The 23,549-nt window shown below is 40.9% G+C and overlaps 1 protein-coding gene across 4 annotated transcripts in view; it reads left to right on the top strand.

Moving 5' to 3' along the window:
• GRK3 (G protein-coupled receptor kinase 3) overlaps window positions 1–23,549 on the top strand; it is a 119,508-nt gene that overhangs the window by 23,617 nt on the left and 72,342 nt on the right. For all 4 annotated transcript variants that reach the window (XM_036908972.2, XM_036908971.2, XM_057492021.1 and 1 more), the window contains one exon: window positions 238–314. In XM_036908972.2, the coding sequence (XP_036764867.1) occupies window positions 238–314 (77 nt within the window). Of the gene's footprint in view, window positions 1–237; window positions 315–23,549 lie in introns of those variants that run through there.

Here is a 23,549-nt window from a genome sequence, read left to right as displayed (position 1 = left end):
GATGAGCTTTCCTGAAGTCCTTAAGTTATTTTTTGTAGTCGAGTCTGTACATGAAAAGTTGGCCCTGAGTCACCAGCTGGAACCGTGGTGTCCCCAGCTTTAAGTCTGGTCAGCCATTCATGCAGTCCTGGATGTCAGTATCCTTGAGTTGAGACATCCATGTATTTTTCACTCGAGTGATGGTTAACTCATGATGCAGGCTGTACTTGTTAAAAACATGTCACTCTTCTCTTTCAGTATCCGGAGTGTGATGCAGAAGTATCTTGAGGAGAGAAATGAAATAACCTTCGACAAGATTTTTAATCAGAAAATTGGTGAGTCCTGCTTGTTCAACTGGCGTACTTTAATGTCGATAAGGGTATCGGGTGACCTGACAGTGAGGTATAAAGGCAGCCTTGGTGCTTTATGTGCATTACAGCTTAAGATGGGATTGAAGGAAATTTCATGTCATTGATAAGATACTTAATGATTACTTAAACTCCCGGTAGTACATCTTGTGAATAAACTGTTGGGAACCAGACTTGTTTGACTCTAGATTTGCAGGCAGCTTGGGGGTTGCCAACATCGAAGGATCGGGTAGTTGGCAGCCAGGAAGAAAAAGCTCTCTCTGGACCTGCTTCTGAGGTCCTCGGCCTCCCTCCCTGCTGTTGTCCTGTCCGTGGTCACAGGGAGTCAGCACGCGTTTTTCGTGAACATTAGCCCACTCTTGGGACTGGCTGACTCCTTCCGGAGGGTGGGGCTGGCTGGCTTGAGCTCATCAGTTCCCATCGATTGTGGGTTTGTACGCTGCTTATTTTTGTCAGTTCCACCATTACTTTTATTTCTGTGGCTCCGATCACTCTACTTAGAGGGTCACCAGGGCTCCCCCTGATGTGTTCACAGAAGTCAAGGACCCATCTCTCCCTGGTCGAGACCCAACTCTGTTCATTTGGCCTGTGCAGACGTGCGGCTGTGTAGGAGTGCTCCGTGGTTACCAGGACCTAGTGCCTTGAGAAACTAGGACTGAGCAGGAATTGCTTTAGGGTGGGGCTTCAAGGCCCATGAAGAAGTGAGATACAATGTTCTCACCTGCCTACCTGAAAGGCTGGTGGTTTGCTTTGAGGTGACTCTCCTCTGGGTCAGATAAGAGTTACAGTCTGCACAGTTTTTTTTTTTTCATTCTCCAAAATCAGTTGCTGTTTTATTCTCAACTAGGATAGGATTTATCATTTGGCCTATGGGCTAGCTATTTGCTAATCTGCCCATAGTAATGTGATAAACAGATAATCTAATTTTTGCATGAACTCCCCATAGCCGAGTGTAAGAGAATGAAGCTCTTTTTCTTTCTTTGCCACCCTGCTTGCTTATCACAATTACTCAGATATGGTTTGCTGGGCAACTGTGTCTTGGTTTTTAAATGGTTTTTATACTAAAGGAAATTACATTATTAAAATTATAAGAAATTAAGGTCTTACCAAAGTTCCCCAGAATTGTTACTGCATTTAGTTCTGTTCCCATGACTCTTAGACACAGACAGACTGATCCCTTTGTGACTGACTATTCCTAGAGATGATTTGGGGCTGCCCTCTGTTTACAGGTAAGGAGATGTAGACCCAGGTCAGTGAAGTGACTTGCTCTCCTTTTCTGAGACTGTTGGAAAGGAAACAATGAATATAAAATTTACTGTAAAAGGTCATCTGGTAAGAACTGGATAGATTTTGTTTTTTTTTTTAGAATGAGTGAATGATGCTCTGTTGTTCAAGCAGAAACCAGTACAGAAAGATCTTTGAATTTTTGTAAACCACTTTTTATCTAGTCTATAAAAATTAGCCACCTATGAAGGCAGTGTTCACTCAATATAGCTTCTGTGGTAACCCGTGAAGTCTAGTGCCCCAAGGGTGGGTGACGAGCTCTGGAGAGACATCTGATATGTGGTCCCTCTGTGCTCTGAGGACAAGGTGTGGAGAACTAATGGCTGCTGGCCACATAAAAATATATCATTCTGGTGATCGGGGTTTGTGTGGGGAACAGAATGGCAGGTGGGCCATGGCTGGAGCAAATCTGCCTGACTCCCTAGGTCTTCTGTCTTCCTGTCTCTTCCTAGCACCCTCCTTCTCCCCTTCCTCTTTCCCACCTACTCAGTCGGCCCCTTTCCATGACTTCCTGCATGTGTTACTGCCTCGTCGATTTCTGTGTCAACACCTTGTCACTTTCTGTGGTTCTCTGGTTTTTCATCTCTAAAAAGTAGTTTTCCTATACAACAACCTTAATCTTTCTTTCAACCAATAAAAATGGTAAATCTATGTTCAAATGTTTCTGATTAACTTAAAAGTGCTCTTTTAACCCTTTGTTCACACACACACACACACACACACACACACACTTACGGAAGAAATGAGAACAGGTTTATTGTAGAACGTTCCACATTTTGGACTTTTCTGCTTGCTTCCTTATGACATCGTTTAAATTGCACTACTATTTCCCCTATCTCCTGTAAACTGAAAATTAGCCCTAATAGCTTGATGAGATTTGAATTGGACTTTTTTGGCAAGAGCACCTCACAGTGCTGTGTACTGTGTTGCAGAGCACATGACACATAGGTGTCCCTCTAAAGTGGGCTCAGCTCTCAAGGCCCTCATTAGGCTGTTATCTGTCTTGTTTCATTTTCATTGATGATGTTGTCTAAATCTCTTGTTTCATTAGGGAGTTGCAAAATGGTGAGTTTTCTTATTATGCCATTCCTTCCACGTTTATTGCTTTTACTCATCAACTAGAGCTATTTAGTTGCCTTTAAATACAGTTCTTGTAGGAAAGGCAGGTGTGGTTTGTAGACTGCTAATGTGACCCCCATGACTTCTGCCTCCCAGTGTTACTCCTGTGAGTACCCCGGCTGAAAAAGATTTGCAGATGTCTTAATCTCATACCAGTCCTTAAAAGCAGAGAATTTCCTCAAACTGTCAGCAGAAGGGGAAGTCACAGAGCTTGCAGCACAGGAAACATTGGACACGCTGTTGCCAGCTTTGCAAATGGAGGGGACCACATGCTGCTCTGTGGAGGTGAGCATGAGCCCTCCCTGCCAGGCAGCAGGGAAACAGAGACCTCAGTCCTACAACCCTAGGAGCTGAATTCTGCCAACAACCTGAATGAGTTTGGAAGCAGATGGCTCCCCAGAGCCACTAGATAAAAAGCCAGGTTGACAACACCTATTGGCCTTGTGGGTTCTTAAGCAGAAAACCCAGCAGAGCCCCCCAGGACTTCTGGCCTACAGAACTGTGAACTAATAAATGGGTGGTGTTTTTAAGTCCCTGAGTTTGTGGTGATTTGTTATACAGCAATAGAAAACTCATGCAGCAGGATAAATGTTTAGTTCTTTGTTTTTAATTGCCAATTTTCAAAATAAAAAAGATTAAATGGCAGCTGCTTGTATCCTCTATCACATTCTTATACAGAAATGAATGTCTTTTTGGGTGTCATTTAAGTTGATTTCCTGATTTGCTGTCAGTAAAACTTATGCATGTAGATTTTGACAGTGTTCTTGGTTTGGCTCATTGAGAGGATCGTTTGAAAGGGATACTGGTTATTGAATAGACAAAGTCAACTTGTCAGTTATAGTTAAGATGATTTTGTTGCTGTTTTCTTCTGTAAGATATACTGAAATAATAATTTCATCATATGTCAGGGAGGCACATGGCATTTGACAAATTCCATTTGTATGTCGACAATCTACTTAGCTTCTCTTTCTGCATACCCACTCAGATTAGAGATGGATGTTTCCGATTATAAGGAGACTCTAAAATAGATACTTAATTCATGAAGTATGCAAATGTTACTCTCATGTATAAAGAACATAATGACTAATGTAATATTACATCACATACTGCCATGGAACACATTTCATTTCCTAACACTGACTTCAGAGCTTAACCCAGAGTTTGAATATTAATCTTTTTGAATTTGTGCGTGAAATAATGTTGGTGACTGGAACATGATTTTTGGTCAAAAGGAAATAAAACTTCACAGTTTTTCCTTTTTCAGAAACAGCTTTATCGAGGTGTGGTATTGCATGCCATAAAATTCACCCATTGTGTTTGATGAGTTTTAGTACATTTTCAGAGTTTGTGCAATCATTACCACAGTCCAGTTTTAAAACATTTCCACTCCTGAGAGAGACCTCTTGTGCCCATTTGTAGTCACTCCTGTTGTCAGCCCCAGGCAACCATTAATCTGCTTTCTGTCTCTATAGTTTTGCCTTTTTGAACATTGCATATGGGAGGAATCTTACTCTATGTAGACTAGTCTTTTGCATCTGGCTTCTTTCATTTAGCGTAAGATTTTGGAGGTTCATCTAGGTTGTGTGTACCAGTCTTGCAACCACTTTTGCTGCTGAATAATATCCCATTATATGTGGGTAGACCGTGTTTTGTTTATCTGTTAATCAATTGATGGACAGTTGGATTATTCCCATTTTTTGTCACAGGTGATGCTGCTGAGAACATTTGTGTACAAATATGGGCATATGTTAGCATTTATCTTGGCTATGTAACTAGGAGTTGAATCGCCAAGTTGTGTGTTTCACTCTTTAAGGAACTACTAGTTGTTTTCCAAAGTGGCTATGCTATTTTATGTCCTCACCATCAATTTACCAGAGTCCTAGGGTTGTGATAGCCTTGCTAACACTTGCTGACGTCTTTTCTATCATAGCCATTCTAGCTGGTATGAAGTGGCTCTTTGTTGTGGTCTTGGTTTGTATTTCCCTAACAGCTAATGATATTGTGCTAATTAGCCATTCTTTCATCTTCTTTGATGAAATGTGTATTTAAATATTTTCACCCATTTAAAAAATTGGTTGTCTTTATGTTATTTATCATGTGTATCATTTACAGATATTTTCTCCCAGTTAGTGGCTTCTGTTTTTCATTTTCTTGAGGGTGACTTTTGAAGTGCAGAAGGTTTTAATTTTGATAAAGTCCTATTTATACATTTTAAAAGAAATAAATCATACTTTGGTGTCACATCTAAGAACTTTTTGCCTAACTAAATGCCACAAAGATTTTCGTCTAGAAGTTTTATTATTTTAGCTTCTTATATTTAGGTGTGGCTGATTTTGAATCAATTTTCATGTATGATATGAGGTAAGGGTCTAAATTAATTTACTTTTGCATGTGGATATCCGGTTGTCTGAACACCGTTTGTCAAAAAAATGTTTCCTTTCTCCATTGGATTACCTTGGCACCTTTGTTGAAAATTAATTGGCCTTAAATTTAAGGACTTATTTCTAGACTCAATTTTGTTCCATTGATCAATATGTCTGTCCTTATGCCAATACCACCCTGTCGAGATTACAGTAGCTTTATAGTAAGTTTTGAAATCAGGAAATCCCACTTGGTTCATTTTCTTTTAAAATTGTTTTTGGCTCCTGTGGCTTCTTTGCATTTCCATATAAATTTGAGCATCAGTTTATCAAGTTCTGCAAACAAAAAAATCCTACTTGGATTTTGATATGGATTGTGTTGACTCTGTAGATCAATTTGGAGAGAATTGCTGTTTTAACAATATTAAGTCTTCTAATCTGTGAAAATGTCTCTGCATTTTCAGATCATCCTTCATTTCTCTCATCAATGCTGTGTAGTTTTCAGACTTACATGTCTTGTTAAATTTTTCCCAAGTATTTTAATGTTTTTGATGCTATTTTGAATGGAATTGTTTCCATAATTTCATTTTTGATTATTCACTGCTGGTACATGGAAATAGAATGATGGGTTTTCATATAATGATCTTGTTTCCTGCAATATTGCTGAATTAGTTTATTCTATTAGATTTGTGTGTGTTGTGTATATGCATGTGCATGTGTATGTGAACGTCTTAGGATTTTCTACTTTGATCCCATTTTTGAATAAAAGCAATTTCACTTCTTCCAATCTGGTGCCTTTTCTTCTCTGTTTTTATTTTTCATGTTGATTCCTTAAAATTTTTTATGTTGGTCTCATATGATTTCAAAGGGCATTTACATAGAATGCATAAATTATATTTGGCATTTGGGGTGAAAGTGTAAGAAATATACTTGCTATGGGCTCTGAAAACAGGAGTATATGTTTCATTATAAGAGTGTGTTGGAAAAACAAATTACTGCTTTAAAAAAGTCCTATGAAAAAAAATTGGGGGCTTTCCCTAGAGAAATAGAGATGAACCCAGATATATCATAGGTACCTATTTTTAAAAACTTAGTAATTATACAAGACCACAGAAATAGTAAAATAACAGAAGTGACAGGATAAAACATTTTAGGATTACTTTTTGGTCAATTTCAAAGAACCGAGTCTGTTCTATAGTTCATGGAAGTGTTGCTTGAAGTGTTTTGTACTTCATATCACAATAGATGGTTAAAATCTGCAAATATTTATAACTGTGCAACTCCTGACTCAAAGGCCAACATAAGTTTAGAACAAATTGAGCACTCATGCCAATGGATGTAGGGAGGGGACTCAACCTGGGAGCCGGCCTCAAGCCTTGTTTCCCTTCTGTTTACACCTTTGTTTGGAAGTGTTTGTTTCTGTCACTGGGTAGGGCCTTCCCTGACAAATGCCCGGCTGATTGACATTCCCAGGTCTAGGTTCCCACCCTATCTTATCTATAAAACTTTCTCCCACTGAGAGCAACCAATCACGTGGAGAAAAACCTGGGGCTTCATTCAGACAATTATCCATGCCTTTGTGGAGACTTTGAGGGAGGGAAAGAGTTAAAGATCCATTTAAACTTCCAAATAGCAGAGATAAACACTTGACTAAGCACAGCTAATTGGATTTTCAATTAAAAAGGCCCTGCAGCAATGGGCAGAGAGGATGAGGGAGCCCAGGGGAAAGTAGGCGCACAGATTGTGCACAGTTTCAGCTTTGGTTTCCTAGTAAGAATGCTTGCCCAGAGAGGAAGAGGGAAGAGCTGTTACTTGAAACCTTACTGGCAGGCAGTCATTTCAGGTGACTTCTTTATCTAGGTTGGCTTCAACACACCTGGGTATCAGCCACTAGCTTTGGAGAGATATGAGCCAGCTTTCAAAAAGGGTGAAAGGACTGAACTATTTCTGTGGGAAATTCAGTTGCCTTTTTTTTTTTCTCTCAACCCAGTTTATTAGGATTGGTTTTCCTTTTTAATAAAGCCATCATCCAAGTTCTAAGGTCAGCCATAATGGTCATTTTTCGAGAGAAGTGTAGAAAGCTACATTTCACTGGGGTAGCCCAATCCTGTAACATCTGCTGATCACTAGAACTGTAGGAACACTGGTGTATGACCCCTAAACCGCTGATCTGCAGTCTGGCAACTCTATGATCTTCTAAATTGTTGCTCTTAAATTTTTCTCTGAGGTCTTCTGAGTTGTGGTTGCGGGGATTACTGTTAATTTAAGACGGCACTGGCCACCTGTGCATGAAACACTGTGCCGAGTGTCCCATGTGCTCGGTAGGATGACAACCAAGTTCTCATGACTCCCAAAGGGGGAGCCTGGATGGGAAACCGTGCCCTTCACAGTGCCTTGTTCTGTCTGTCATCAGGAAAAGTTGAAAATTAGCAGGCATGTGAGTTCCTTTTTTTAAAAAAAATAACATATCAACTCTGCAATTCCTGTTGAATACATAGTGACACTAAAAATCCACAATTTGGGGGCAGTGCATAAAGATCTCCCTGTAGCAGGTCTGCTGTCTGTGCTTTGCTGAACAAGACCTTCACAATCAAGCATGTTTTGAGTGTTTCACTGGAAATGTCTCGTTAAATGAAGAGTCACATCGAGGGGACTAAGACAGCATCAGGCCACAAAGGGCTTCCCACCATCAACCAGCTCTGCCTGCGAAAGATGAGTAGCGCGGTGTGTATGTGAAACGCACAGACCTCTGGCATGCCAGTGTTCACCCATTGTAAAGGGTGTTTCCCTCTGCCAAGGAGTCCCTGTGATGCATGAAAGCAGCTGCTGCTGACGTTTCTGAGGCATACCTTTAGGTCCCAAGGCCAGTGTTGGGGAGGCTGCTCTCTTAGCCAAAAGGTAAGCCTAGCCAATCAGCCAGCATCTGCAGCTGACGGATCCTCTCCCTGCCAGGTCCACGTATTTTAGGGGAGAAAAATTACGTGCTCCAGCAATATAAGTGAATGTGTGATTCTAATATATATTGCCAGAGAATTCCAAGGACCTAGGAAACACCACGTCTTCTGGGAACTTTGTCCGTCAGCTGTTTGAGCTGACAGCCGGGGGAATGACTGGGCCATTTTAGGATTTTTAGAGCTCCAGACGCGTTATGAAATTCCAGGGGGCAGTGCACTGTCAGGATATCCCCTGGTTTTGGCTCTTCTGGGAATACCTTTCCCGAGGGTTTTATTGCCCTTGATTCATTTTAGTATTTCTGCTTCTAGTCAGTCAAAACTAGGAAATGTGGACATACACTATGAGATGGTTATCAGGCTTTGTGTGAAATCTGTTGCTAAAAATTCATTCATTCAGTGGATTTCACTCCGTGGTACATGTTCTTGTTCGCACTGGGGACTGCATCAGTGAATGACAGTGAAGTCTGTGCTTCCTTGGGGCTGACTTCCTGCAGGGGGAGACAGACCAACAAATATATACTGTCCCCATGGCCGTGGACGTCATGGAAAATCGTAGAGCTGGAAGGAGATGCAGGGTGTGCTGGCATGTAGGGCAGTTTCATACAGGGCGTTTTGAAAACACACAGCTTATAAAAGGACAATTTAACAAAGCCCTGGGGAAGGAGAGGGAGCTGAGCCCCTGTGTGTTTATCTGGGGAAAGCAGGTCCAGGCTCTGGGTTCAGCAGGGCAGAGACCCCAGGAGTGGAGCTGCAGGGTGGAGGGCCCGTAAGGAGGCCCGGAGCTGCCGCTGAGGGGCTGGGTGGGCCTGTCGGATGCGGAAGGTTGGAAAGGCGTTTTAGGCCATTGCGTGGATTTGGGCTGTTACTATGGGTGAAATGGGACATAAGTGTGAGCGTTGGGCTGGCACTGTGGCTCAGGCATTCGGGGAGCGGTCCAGTTGCTATGGAAACATGGGCTGGGAGGCAGTGGGGCAGCATGCAGAGGTGGACCTGGCCTTTGAGCTTGTGGGGCAGTGGTGGCGGGGTGAGCAGTTGTTGCAGCCCAGGCTCAAAGATCGGGTTTGCGATGGACTGTGTGGCAGTATGGCAGGAGATGGCAGGGGCAGGGGCTTGCAGGGGACATCATGTCCTAGGGCTTACTTAGGATCAAAAGAGGCTCACTTAGGAAGAAGAGGCTCAGATAAGAGGCTGAAGATATCGGGCGAGGTTTTGTTCATGCGTCTGGAAGGAATGAAGGTAGCCTGCTCTGCACCGCGGGCCTTTCGCTGGAGTACCGTCACACATCCTTGCCATTCTGCCTGATGCTTTTAGGGTGGCCTGAAGCTCAGAGCTTTTTTCCAACCCTGCTCTCTTTCTGTTGTTAACAGTTCAGGTAAGAAGAGAAATCCCAGCAAAGGATTCTAGTCTCCCAGACTTATTTACACCAGTGCCACACAAAGGGAAACCAGGGCAACTTAAAGAAGCAAACAGGCTTACCTTGGAAGATGCACTGATTCTCCAATCAAGTCTTTTTTTGTTTGACGTTGAGTGTGGACGAAAGGATAGCATTTTTAAAAAAGCACTATTGGTCTTTAGTCTTTGAGGATCCATTTGCTTACCATATGATTTGTGACTGTTCAGGAAGATTGAAATCAGTTCTGTTTTGTGGCTTTTACTCTTAAACCAACAAGGGGGTTCAGAACTGGTGGTGGAGAGAATTGGACCCAGAATAGCCTGCCGGGAGCACTGCTCGGGGCCCTTCTTCCCATCCCTGCTTTCTCCTTTATGATGTTCAGAATATGCCTCATATCAAAACTGATCCCAGTTCCGTTCATGAAGCCATAGAATGTTAGGCCTAAATGAAACATTAGATTTTAGGCATCCCAGCCCTTTGTTTTATTAGTTGGGAAACTCAGGAACATTAGCACAGGGTGGGCTAAGACCCTAGAGCCTGTCCTCTGAGAGGAGCTGGAGCTGAGGGCGTGCCCACTGCTGGTGGGTGGAGGGGTCATCTGACCTGGGGGGCTGTGACTGTCAGTCGAGTCTGAGCGTCTTGTCAGTGGTGTGTGGATGATGAAGAGCAGGTGACAAGAAAGAGAGTGTCCAGGTGATCACTTCAGTTAGTTGTTTGGGCGACGTTACTTCAAGGAGGTGATTTGAGCCGAGATGGAGAAAGAAGGAGCCGCCCCCACGGGGGTCCAGGGACAGCGGAGACAGGTGGGCGCCGGGCCCTCACTGTGTGTGTGATGGGAAGTGCTGGGAGGTTCTGACCACACCTTAACGTTAAGATCATTCTAGCTTCTTTACGGTGAATGAATTGTTGGTTCAAACACGGGGAGTGGAGGCAGGGAGAATGAATGTGGAGGCTCCTGCCACCTCCCGGACGTTGCTGATGGTGGATGCCCTCGGTGTGGGCAGCAGAGAGGCACACGGTGGGTTGGGGATACCCTGGGGGCAGAACCTCACAGGTCGGCTAAGGACTGGGCTTCTGCCCTTAACCCATCACAGGACACAGTTCCCCTTGCTGCTGTCATTCAGATCACCAGGGCCAGCCTCCGTCTCTTCTTGTCCCGGCCACGTCACACTCTCGCCCCTCACACCTTCCTTCCCATCTGTCTCCCTGTGGGGCACCTTCTGCCAGCCTGTGCTTTTCTGAAAGGCCCCCTGTGAGAGGGTGAGCCTGAGCCCCCAATTCCCGACTGCAGCGTGCATTTTCCGATATCCACAGTGCACTTCTGTCTGTGGTGTTCATTTGGCTCTTAGCATGGGGAATGTGGTGTTCTGGGTGCCGCCTGCACTCTGTTCCCAACCAGAGTAGACATTCCTTGAGACCAAAGATAATCTCTGAAGCTGTTTCCTCTCTGTGTGACCCTAAAGCTTCTCACTCAGTGTTTCACACATGAGAGAAATTGACTCTTTTTGTTGTTGACTTCCTGTTTCTACTCGAAATCCTTTCAGCTGCCATTATGATAAAACTCTTCTGTGTGGCATTTTGTGTAAAGAGTGCCTGTCTGCCATGTGATTATTTTTTCAGTGTGGTAAGAGCATCCCAGGGGGGAGTGATGGCCCACCGACGACATGCCCGGTGTCCCCTCCATCACTCGCCCTCAGGGGCACCTGTGCGTTGCGGGCTCCCGTGATGGCATGAGCTTCCGTGAGAATGGAGGGCAGTTGGGCAGCAATTCTGAGTAGACAGATCATGGAGGTGGGTTGTAATTGCACGCCCGCCACTCAAGGGTGGAGGGAGCGAGATAAAGCCGAGCTCTGCTTCCCGCGGTGACATCCCCCTTCTAGGGGTGATATAAGGCCCTGACTGGAACTGCCGTAAAAAAATTAAACTTACTGTGTGACTTCTGAAAGCACCCACTCCACTGATCATCGTCAGCCAGTTATAAGTTAAAATGAATTTGGGCAAAATAATCAGAGAAACCGCCTCAGTGCTCTGGCTGCCCGTCAGTCACTCCACTGTCATTGCCTTTCACAGCAAATGGGAAAAGCATCTCGAGCCACAAGTTGCTGGAGTCTGGGGGTCCTCTCGTCCCAGCTGGTGGGCTGCAGCAGCCTGGCCACCTGGCACTGCCGTGCTTCTGTTCTGAGTCCTGAAGGTTTTTGATAACATCTTCAGATTCTAATAGAAATATTCAGGGGGTGGTAGCAGGTAGGCGCTGTTGTTACAATAGGGGTCAATACCAAGGCCCTGTTTAGGTCGGCTTAGGGAATGGGAAGAGGGTGCGAAGGGCCCTGTGGGGTCAGGCGAGGTGTCAGATGAGTATTCCAGAAACCCACGGGGAAGGAGTAGAGGTAAGAATTCAACACTCCTCAGGTCTTGCCTGTTTAGGGAGAGTCTGGCTTTAAAGTCCTCAGACCTGGATTCAAGGGCTGATTTTCAAAATTTTTTACCAAACAATTGCCCATTTATATTGAAAGTATTCCCCAGCAGGCTTTGGCATTTCAAAGCTGTCAGAAAACACTAAGCATTGTGCAGCTAATTTGGTATTTACTTGGTACTGGTGTCCTTGTAAGCAGACCCAGCCTGCTGGAGAAAGCCTGCTGGGCCAGCACACCCCCTGCCTCCCGGGGGGACATCTCTTCTGCCACTTCCCCCAAGGCCCTTGCTCCGTCCAGATTTGGAGTCTCACTTTTTCCGTATCATATTTTTTATCCTCAGCTGGAATCTCCTGCCTCTGACCACTTGTCTGTTGGTTCTCCCACTTATTAACCTTTCCACACCCAGCTTCTGTTCACTTCTTCCTGAAACCATTTGTGGCTGTACCACAAGCCATGCTGATCTTCCCCTTAGTGAATTTACCAAATGTGTATGGGCTCGTCCAGCCCTACTGCGCTGGGGATTAGAGAGAAAAATACACAAGACAGGCCATTTCCCTTGGGGAGCCCAGGAGGAAGCAAGCGCTCTTTCCTGACGCATCTTTCCTAACATGCTTCCAGCTGGCTCTCCCAAAGGCCCGTGTCTTGCTGAATGTAGAAATGCTAGGGGTATTGCCATTCATGCCAGGAAAGGACACAGGGATCACCCGGACGGGGCCCAGCACGTGAGAAGTGCAGAACCGTCAAGATGCCTTGAGCAGCAGCAGTGACTGGCAAACCCCAGTACAGAAAGGCCCTAGACAGCTGGGAGCAAAAGACCCATAACCCAGGGGAAAAATGGGCAAAAGCTGTGGAAAGGTGGGCCATTAAAAAGGAAAAACAAACGGGCCTATGCCGTATGAAAAGGTTTCAACTATTAAAACATATGAGAAATGCAAATTAAAGTTACTTTGACATATTGTGTTTTTTAGCTTTCAAATTGGATCAGAAATTTGGATCAAAAGATCCAAAAGTTTAATAGCACACACATGGTGTGGCTGTGGGTTTTTGAACAGCACCCCAAGCCATTGCTGGCAGGAGCGCCAACAGGTACGCTTAGTGGGGCTGTGTGGCCAGGTCTATTTGAATAACAGTGTGTCTGTATACCGTTGGGCTCCGAAGTTTCACTCTGAGGAGTGTATCCTACAGATAGGCTTGAATGATGTATGGAGGCAGTTATTTATTTATTTATTTTTTTTACATTTTATTTATTTATTTTTTTTAATAATTATTTTTTATTGAAGGGTAGTTGACACACAGTATTACATTACATGAGTTTCAAGTGTACAACACAGTGGTAGAACATTTATATACATAATTCTAGGTTCCAGCTATCACCCTACCAGGCTGTTACAATATCTTGACTATATTCCTTATGCTATACCTTACATCCCGGTTACTAATTTATTTTACCATTGGAAGTCTGTCCTTTTTTTTTTTTTTTTTTTTTTTTTTTTTGTGAGGGCATCTCTCATATTTATTGATCAAATGGTTGTTAACGACAATAAAATTCTGTATAGGGGAGTCAATGCTCAATGCACAATCATTATTCCACCCCAAGCCTAATTTTTGTCAGTCTCCAATCTTCTGAGGCATAACAAACAAGTTTTTACATGTAGAACAAATTCTTACATAATGAATAAGTTACATAGTGAACAGTACAAGGGCAGTCATCACAGAAACTTTCGGTTTTGCTCATGCATTATGAACTATAAACAGTCAGTTCAAATATGAATACTCATTTGGTTTTTATACTTGATTTATATGTGGATACCACATTTCTCTCTTTATTATTATTATTTTTAATAAAATGCTGAAGTGGTAGGTAGATACAAGATAAAGGTAGAAAACATAGTTTAGTGTTGTAAGAGAGCACATGTAGATGATCAGGTGTGTGCCTGTAGACTATGTGTTAATCCAAGCTAGACCAGGGCAATAAAACATCCACGTATGCAGAAGATTTCTCTCAGAACGGGGGGGTGAGGTTCTAAGCCTCACCTCTGTTGATCCCCAATTTCTCACCTGATGGCCCCCCTGCGACTGTGCCTGTCTTAGGTTGTTCCTCCCTTGAGGAATCTTACCCGTCTCTGGCTAACCAGTCATCTTCCGGGGCCATACAGGGAAATGTGAAGTTGGTAAGTGAGAGAGAAGCCTTATTGTTTGAAAAAGTTAGCTTTTTACTTCTTTGCATATTTATGCCCTGTGGCTTCTATGCCCAGCATTTGTCTTGAGGTATCTTTACCACTTGGAAGAATTATGATACTCGGTAAATTAGATATGAGGCACGAATTCTATTTAAGGGTTGTAATTAGGAAGGAAGAAGAAAAGCTATAGAAGTAGCAGGCGGAAGAAAACATGGGAAGATTGATTATTTCTTTGATATATCTTCTTGTAGAGTAACTTCAGCATGTATAGGTTTTAAGCTACTACTTAAATTGCACACACACATTAACATAATAGGAGTATAGTTACATAACCAAAGCATATCTGTAATTACCAGCCATCTGCAGTGAAACCAAGAAAACCAGTTAGGCACCTTAGGCATTTGTGAAAACTTATCTATGATATGGTGGATATTGTCCAAATGAACTTGAACAGTCTGAGAGAAATCAGACAAATTAAAACAACCCATTCCTGGGGACTGTTCACATGCCATATGTTCTTTTAACAATAAATAGTTTGTAGTTGTAAGACTTTGGAGCGCTACAATTTGCACTTCTCCAAATTCTTGGTTGAGTTCCAACAGTATAGATCCAGTCCAATTTTGTTGTTTTACTGTATGCACAGGCCAGCTTAGATATCTCCTTCCTCATTCCCATGGCAGGTCCAGGAACTGGTGGGATGAGTGCATCTACAGCTGTAGCAGTGCGTGGATCTTTGTTGGGGATTTTTGATGATCATCTTCTGGCATGAGTCTTCCAGAGGGTGCAGATTTTGGAAGTTCTTTTTCATATCGTATCTTAGTTCATTTTCGGGGTAGCCCAATTAGGCTTTGATCCTCTGTATAAACACAAACAGACCCTTTGCCTACACTTTTATATGCCCTTTATACCCTTGTGTAGAACTCGTTGGAGGTTACCACACAGGAACTGCCCTTTTTTTTTTTTTTTTTTTTTGCTATCACTAATCTACACTTACATGACGAATATTATGTTTACTAGGCTCTCCCCTATACCAGGTCTCCCCTATAAACCCCTTTACAGTCACTGTCCATCAGCATAGCAAAATGTTGTAGAATCACTACTTGCCTTCTCTGTGTTGTACAGCCCTCCCTTTTCTCCTACCCCCCCATGCATGTTAATCTTAATACCCCCCTACTTCTCCCCCCCTTATCCCTCCCTACCCACCCATCCTCCCCAGTCCCTTTCCCTTTGGTACCTGTTAGTCCATTCTTGAGTTCTGTGATTCTGCTGCTGTTTTGTTCCTTCAGTTTTTCCTTTGTTCTTATATTCCACAGATAAGTGAAATCATTTGGTATTTCTCTTTCTCCGCTTGGCTTGTTTCACTGAGCATAATACCCTCCAGCTCCATCCATGTTGCTGCAAATGATTGGATTTGCCCTTTTCTTATAGCTGAGTAGTACTCCATTGTGTATATGTACCACATCTTCTTTATCCATTCATCTATTGATGGACATTTAGGTTGCTTCCAATTCTTGGCTATTGTAAATAGTGCTGCAATAAACATAGGGGTGCATCTGTCTTTCTCAAACTTGATTGCTGCATTCTTAGGGTAAATTCCTAGGAGTGGAATTTCTGGGTCAAATGGTAAGTCTGTTTTGAGCATTTTGATGTACCTCCATACTGCTTTCCACAATGGTTGAACTAACTTACATTCCCACCAGCAGTGTAGGAGGGTTCCCCTTTCTCCACAGCCTCGCCAACACTTGTTGTTGTTTGTCTTTTGGATGGCAGCCATCCTTACTGGTGTGAGGTGATACCTCATTGTAGTTTTAATTTGCATTTCTCTGATAATTAGCGATGTGGAGCATCTTTTCATGTGTCTGTTGGCCATCTGTATTTCTTTTTTGGAGAACTGTCTGTTCAGTTCCTCTGCCCATTTTTTAATTGGGTTATTTGTTTTTTGTTTGTTGAGGCGTGAGAGCTCCTTATATATTCTGGACGTCAAGCCTTTATCGGATGTGTCATTTTCAAATATATTCTCCCATACTGTAGGGATCCTTCTTGTTCTATTGATGGTGTCTTTTGCTGTACAGAAGCTTTTCAGCTTAATATAGTCCCACTTACTCATTTTTGCTGTTGTTTTCCTTGCTTGGGGAGATATGTTCAAGAAGAGGTCACTCATGTTTATGTCTAAGAGGTTTTCGCCTATGTTTTCTTCCAAGAGTTTAATGGTTTCATGGCTTACATTCAGGTCTTTGATCCATTTTGAGTTTACTTTTGTATATGGGGTTAGACAATGGTCCAGTTTCATTCTCCTACATGTAGCTGTCCAGTTTTGCCAGCACCACCTGTTGAAGAGACTGTCATTTCGCCATTGTATGTCCATGGCTCCTTTATCAAATATTAATTGACCATATATGTCTGGGTTAATGTCTGGATTCTCTAGTCTGTTCCATTGGTCTGTGGCTCTGCTCTTGTGCCAGTACCAAATTGTCTTGATTACTATGGCTTTATAGTAGAGCTTGAAGTTGGGGAGTGAGATCCCCCCTACTTTATTCTTCTTTCTCAGGATTGCTTTGGCTATTCGGGGTCTTTGGTGTTTCCATATGAATTTTTGAATTATTTGTTCCAGTTCATTGAAGAATGTTGCTGGTAGTTTCATAGGGATTGCATCAAATCTGTATATTGCTTTGGGCAGGATGGCCATTTTAACGATATTAATTCTTCCTAGCCACGAGCATGGGATGAGTTTCCATCTGTTAGTGTCCCCTTTAATTTCTCTTAAGAGTGACTTGTAGTTTTCAGAGTATAAGTCTTTCACTTCTTTGGTTAGGTTTATTCCCAGGTATTTTATTTTTTTTGATGCAATTGTGAATGGAGTTGTTTTCCTGATTTCTCTCTCTGTTGGTTGAGGCAGTTATTTATTGCAGCAGTTTTGTAAGAGCAAAATGTTTGCAACAGCTCAAATGTTCATCATTAGGGAGCAAGTTATATAAATTATGACCGTCTGTTTGAAGGAATACCATGCAGCTGTAGGAAGGAACCAGGTAGCTCTTCTGTGATTAGTATAGGAAGATGACCAAGGTATGGTGTTATGGTAAATAGGCTGATGGAGACAGTGTGTATAGTGTGGTGTAAATACATGTACACAGCGTGATGGAAAATAAGAGTTGTATTTTGTGCTTGCCTTTACGTTGTGTGTTACATTAGGTAACACAAGTGCCTGTAACAAAGACCCAGCATGTCAGGGGCTCTGCACGTAGAAGTCTTTCCTATTCTGTAACAGTGCAAGGCAGGTGCTCCAGGTTTGTGGGAGGTTTTCTCTGTGAGCCAGGGTCTTCCCATGAGTTCACTGCAGTACAGATGAAGCAACTGTGATGAGAAGTTCAAAAGCAGGGAGCAGCACGATCAGGTCTGGGGCAGCTGCGTGCAGGAAGAATTGGAGAGGGGACTGGACAGGTGGTGGGAGCTGAGTGAGGTCGCTGTGCAGTGATCTAGGAAGCAGAGCCTCTCCTACACACAACTCATGCAGAGTAGATTCTGTTTGTTTTGAGAACCACTTTTTTTTACACTTAGAGTATCCTGTTATGGGCATATTAGTTGGTTCTCTTTTGTTTTAAATGAACTTTTATTGAAGTATAATTCCATATAGAAGAGTACTCAAATCTTAAATGCATAGCTTCATGAATTATCACAAAATGACCATACATGTATCAGTTGGTTGACTCTTATTCTGCTTCTTCCTTGTTAAATTATGGTTAGACTCAGCATATTTACACACACACACACACACACACACACACACATTTTGCCTTGGCTGTGTTCATTCTGTGGTTATACATTCATACCCTAATTTATGTAATGCCAGTTTTAATCCTTATTCTTTGAGAAGTCTTAGGGACTTCTCAATAAATCAGGTTTATTGGAATAATATTTCTATTTCATTTTAAGCTATTTTAAACCTCACTTAATTTTGTCAGTTTGTTTATTTACTGTTAGATCTGCGCAGAATTGTGATAGATGAAAAAATTGACCATAGTCTGGGAAGAATATTAACATGGTGAAAGTTTTTCTTTTCTGCTGTTCCATAATAACATATTTTTAAAAGGTTGAAAGTAAGCCAACTATTACAAGAGTTTAGATAGAATTTTCTTGCCATAATATTTCTACAGTCTTCTCCCAGTCCTAGCTTCCTTCGTTCCCTTTTGTGTTATGAGCCAATTGCTTGGAACATTCCATGAATTTTTCTTTGGTCACATTTATTACCACTTGTGCTTTTGTCTGAAGGATTCTTAATATTCAGGGACCCAACTCTCCCCATTATGTAAATGAATAATCCCATGAATTTATCTCAGAATATTTTATTCAATTTGTATGTGCTAAATTTAAATTGGGGGATGGTGGGATGGATAACTGGATGTTAGGAGACCTTCCTATTTACAATATTCCTGAATTAATTTCATTTATAATTTTCTCCTGTAACATTTTAAAATCAAGAAGTGAAAGGTCTAGTTTGATAAGTGGAATCTAATACAAATAAATATATTTAAGGTTGGTGTGAAATAAATATAATAACATAAATATTCATTTCCATTTATATTTATTTATTCCTGTTGGAACTTGGAAGAAATGAAAGTGAGAACTATTCTTTGATAATTTAGGTTAGTAACATTCAGCCAGGAGGGACATGACACTCTATGGGAATTTTCAGTTTTTAATATCTGTATGTTTTTTTTTTCTTTATGAGTTTGCTTTTCTGTTTATCATTTTAGGATTTCCTTGTTTTCACTTGTACAGAACGTTGTGTATCCTGCATGTGTTAGAGTAGTTGTTTCCGATCTGTGCTTTCTTTACCAAGAACCTTTGTAATTACTTATTTTAATCCCATGCCTCTGTGTGTGAATAATTTTATCTTCCATACAAACTTGTGCTTTATGGACAATATCCTACAGACATAGAGAACCGTGTAGGTGACCAGGCATTGGCTTCTAGAAATTTAGATCCCAGTTTGTGGCCCACTTATAGCCACTATTCTGGAATATCTTTTGACTCTTGGTCCTAGCTTGGCTCAAAGTATGTACACAATGTTATTTTTTTTTCTTCTTTCACATAAATTTTTGGGAGGGATGGGATGTCAGGTTTATTGAGTTCTAATTTACGTAAAGTAAAATTTGCTGTTAGGAGTGTACGATCCTCTTGAGTTTCTACAAATGCTTGAAGTTGTGTAAGCACCACCGATACCAAGATACAGAGCAGTTCATCACCTCCCAGATTTTTCTAGGGCCCCTTCATAGTCAACCCACACCCTGCTCCTGGCAACCACTGATCTGCTTGCTGTTCTTATGGTTTCTCCTTTTCTAGAATGACCTATGAATGGAATCACTGAGAATATAGCCTTTGAGTCTGGTTTCTTTCACTTAGCATAAAATGCATTTGAGAATCACTTTGGTGCTTGTATCAGTAATTCACTCCTTGGTACTACTGAGTAATCCCACTGTACAGATACCTCACTGTTCATGCATTTGCCAACTGAAGAACATTTGAGTTATTTCCAGTTTTTTGATATTATATGTAAAACTACAATAAATATCTGTGTTCAGATTTTAGTGTGAATATAAGAACATTCATTTTTCATTCCTTCTGGGTAAATACATAGGAGTGGGGTTGTTGGGTCAAATGGCAAATGAGTGTTTAACTTTAAAGAAACATTTTCGAAAGAGGCTATGCCAGTTGCATTCCTACTAGCAGCCTGTGAGAGTTCCAGTAGCTTCACTTCCTTGCCAGCATTGTGACTGTCTTTTTTTTCCTATTCTAATGAGTATATAGTGATAGCTCATTGTGGATTTAACTTTGAATTTGTGGTTTTAATTTTTCCCAATGACCAGCGATGGTGGACATCTTTTCATGTGCTCTTTGACATTCACATATCATTGACTGAAGGTGTTCCGATGTCAATTTTTAAAAACATTGAATGGGATGTGTTCTTATTATTGAGTTTTGAGAATTCTATTATGTAGTTTGGATATAAGTTCTTTTTCAGGACTTATTTATTCTTATTTTCAGAACTCATGGAACATGTAACTTCAATTTACTAGATTAAAGCACTTTTATTCCCCTCTCAGAATTAAGTTTAATTGTAGTGGAGCTTAGAAGCATTGCTCTGTTTAAATTATATTAGCATTTCCACTATGTTGTGTTTGTTCAATGATTTAAAGTGCTCTGCTGTCCACTGCAACCCTATAGTTTTTTAGGTAGACAGGAAATTACTAATTATAAAAGGAGCAAATTGATAAATCACGTTACAGCAATCATTTATATTATTAGTCACATAACATTTTTGTTAAAAGCCAAATTTCAGTTTTCTTTGGCAAAAGAAGAACTTCCTTTCCCAGTTATTTTGTAGGATTTCAGTCACATTATTTCTATGATTTTACCTTTTTTCTTGCAACTTTGTATTTTTATGTAATCTAAATATTGTATTTGGATATGACTTCTCTGTAAATTTAAAGTTACAAGAACAGGACAAGGAACTCTGATGTACCTTGTAAAAAGATTCACCATTTGTATATCTTTTGTCCTGTTTTCTGCATCATTCTCTCATGAATTTTTTTTTGACCCACCCGGGAGTGATTTGGAGACATCACACTTCTTAACGATTATATGTTTCAGTCAGTATGTGCTAACAGGATCAATCTCTTAAATAACCACAGTACAATGTGCAAAATCAGGAACTTTAACACCAGTTCAATACTGCTGTCTGATCCACAGGCTATATGCTAACACACGTCCCTCAAACCTCTGTTTTAGCTGTGGATTTCCTGGTCCAGGATCCAGCCTAGGTTCAGACTTGTGTTTAGTTGCCCTACCTCTAATTTTCTTTAGTCTGGACACATTCCTTTGCCTTCTTTCCTGACCCAAGTGATAAACAATTTTTAAAGAGTCCAGGCCATTTGTTTTGCAAAATCTCCCTTTATTTTGGTCTGTTTAATGTGTCCTAACAGTTTGATTCAATTTCTGCATTTTTGTCAGGAAGACTGCAGATGAAATGTGTGGCTCCCAGTGTATGATACTGCCTTGTTTTGGAGTGGATTACTTAGGGTTTTTTACGTACAATATCATGTCATCTGCAAACAGTGACAGTTTAACTTCTTCTTTACCAATCTAGGTGCCTTTTATTTCTTTGTGTTGTCTGATTGCCGTGGTGAGGACCTCCAGAACTATGCTGAATAAAAGTGGGGAGAGTGGGCATCCTTGTCTTGTCCCCTTTCTTAAATAAAAGCTTTCAGCTTCTCACTGTTAAGTATGACGTTGGCTGTGGGTTTGTCATATATGGCCTTTATTATGTTGAGGTACTTGCCCTCTATACCCATTTTGTTGAGAGTTTTTATCATGAATGGATTTTGAATTTTGTTGAATGCTTTTTCAGCATCTATGGAGATGCTCATGTAGTTTTTGTAGTTCTTTTTGTTGATGTGGTGATGATGTTGATGGATTTTCGAATGTTGTGCCATCCTTGCATCCCTGAGATGAATCCCACTTGATCATGGTGTATGATCCTCTTGATGTATTTTTGAATTCGGTTTGCTAATATTTTGTTGAGTGTTTTTGCATCTATGTTCATCAGGGATATTGGTCTGTAATTTTCTTTTTTTTGTGGTGTCTTTGCCTGGTTTTGGTATTAGAGTGATGCTGGCCTCATAGAATGAGTTTGGAGGTATTCCCTCTTCTACTTTTTGGAAAACTTTAAGGAGGATGGGTATTAGGTCTTCAGTAAATGTTTGATAAAATTTAGCAGTGAAACCATTTGGTCCAGAGGTTTTGTTCTTAGGTAGTTTTTTGATTACCAATTCAATTTTATTGCTGGTAATTGGTCTGTTCAGATTTTCTGTTTCTTTCTGGGTCAGCCTTGGAAGGTTGTATTTTTCTAGAAAGTTGTCCATTTCTTCTAGGTTATCCAGTTTGTTAGCATATAATTTTTCATAGTATTCTCTAATAATTCTTTGTATTTCTGTGGTGTCCGTATTGATTTTTCCTTTCTCATTTCTGATTCTGTTTATGTGTGTAGATTCTCATTTTTTATTGATAAGCCTGGCTAGGGGTTTATCTATTTTATTTTCTTGAAGAACCAGCTCTTGCTTTCATTGATTCTTTCTATTTTATTCTTCTCAATTTTATTTATTTCTGTTCTAGTCTTTATTATGTCCCTCCTTCTACTGACTTTGGGCCTCATTTGTTCTTCTTTTTCTAGTTTCATTAATTGTGAGTTTAGACTCTTCATATGGGATTGTTCTTCTTTCCTGAGGTAGGCCTATATTGCAATATACTTCCCTCTTAGCATGGCCTTCGCTGCATCCCACAGATTTTGTGGTGTTGAATTATTTTAGTCATTTGTCTCCAATATATTGCTTGATCTCTGTTTTTATTTGGTCATTGATCCATTGGTTATTTAGGAGCATGTTGTTAAGCCTCCATGTGTTTGTGGGATTTTTCATTTTCTTTGCATAATTTATTTTTAGTTTTATACCTTTGTGATCTGAGAAGCTGTTTGGTACAATTTCAATCTTTTTGAATTTAGTGAGGCTCTTTTTGTGGCCTAGTATATGGTCTATTCTTGAAAATGTTCCATGTGCACTTGAGAAGGATGTATATTCTGTTGCTTTAGGGTGTAGAGTTCTGTAGATGTCTGTTAGGTCCATCTGTTCTAATGTGTTGTTCAGTGCCTCTGTCTCCTTACTTATTTTCTGTCTGGTTGATCTCTCCTTTGGAGAGAGTGGAGTGTTGAAGTCTCCTAGAATGAATGCATTGCATTCTATTTCCCCTTTTAATTCGGTTAATATTTGTTTCACATATGTAGGTGCTCCTGTGTTGGGTGCAGAGTTATTTATAGTGGTTCTATCTTCTTGTTGGATTGGCCCCTTCATCATTATGTAATATCTTTCTTTGTCTCTTGTGACTTTCTTTGTTTTGAAATCTATTTTGTCTGATACAAGTACTGCAACTCCTGCTTTTTTCTCCCTGTTAGTTGCATGGAATATCTTTTTCCATCCCTTTACTTTTAGTCTGTGTGTCTTTGGGTTTGAAGTGAGTCTCTTATAGGCAGCATATAGACGGGTCTTGTTTTTTCATACATTCAGTGACTCTATGTTTTGGATTGGTGCATTCAGACCATTTACATTTAGGGTGATTATCAATAGCTATGTACTTGTTGCTGTTTCAGGCTTTAGATTTGTTCCCTGCAGGCTTTTTAAAGAAAATGACAAGCTGATTCTAAGACATATATGGAAATGTAAAAAAACTATTTACCCAAAATATCCTGAGGGAAGAGAAAAGTTCAAGAACTTACACTACCCAATTTCAAGACTCATTATACAATGATATCAAATTGTATAATGGTAATCAAATAATGTGATACTGGCATAAGACTAAATAAATGGACAGAGTAGAAGATCCAGAAATATGCCCTCTCTTACATTATCAACTTACTTTCAACAAAGGAGCCAAAGCAATTTACTGGGAAAA

This window comes from Manis pentadactyla, chromosome 14, assembly GCF_030020395.1.
Source record: "Manis pentadactyla isolate mManPen7 chromosome 14, mManPen7.hap1, whole genome shotgun sequence".
Classification (NCBI taxonomy): domain Eukaryota; kingdom Metazoa; phylum Chordata; class Mammalia; order Pholidota; family Manidae; genus Manis; species Manis pentadactyla.
This window is presented reverse-complemented; position numbering and strand designations above follow the sequence as displayed.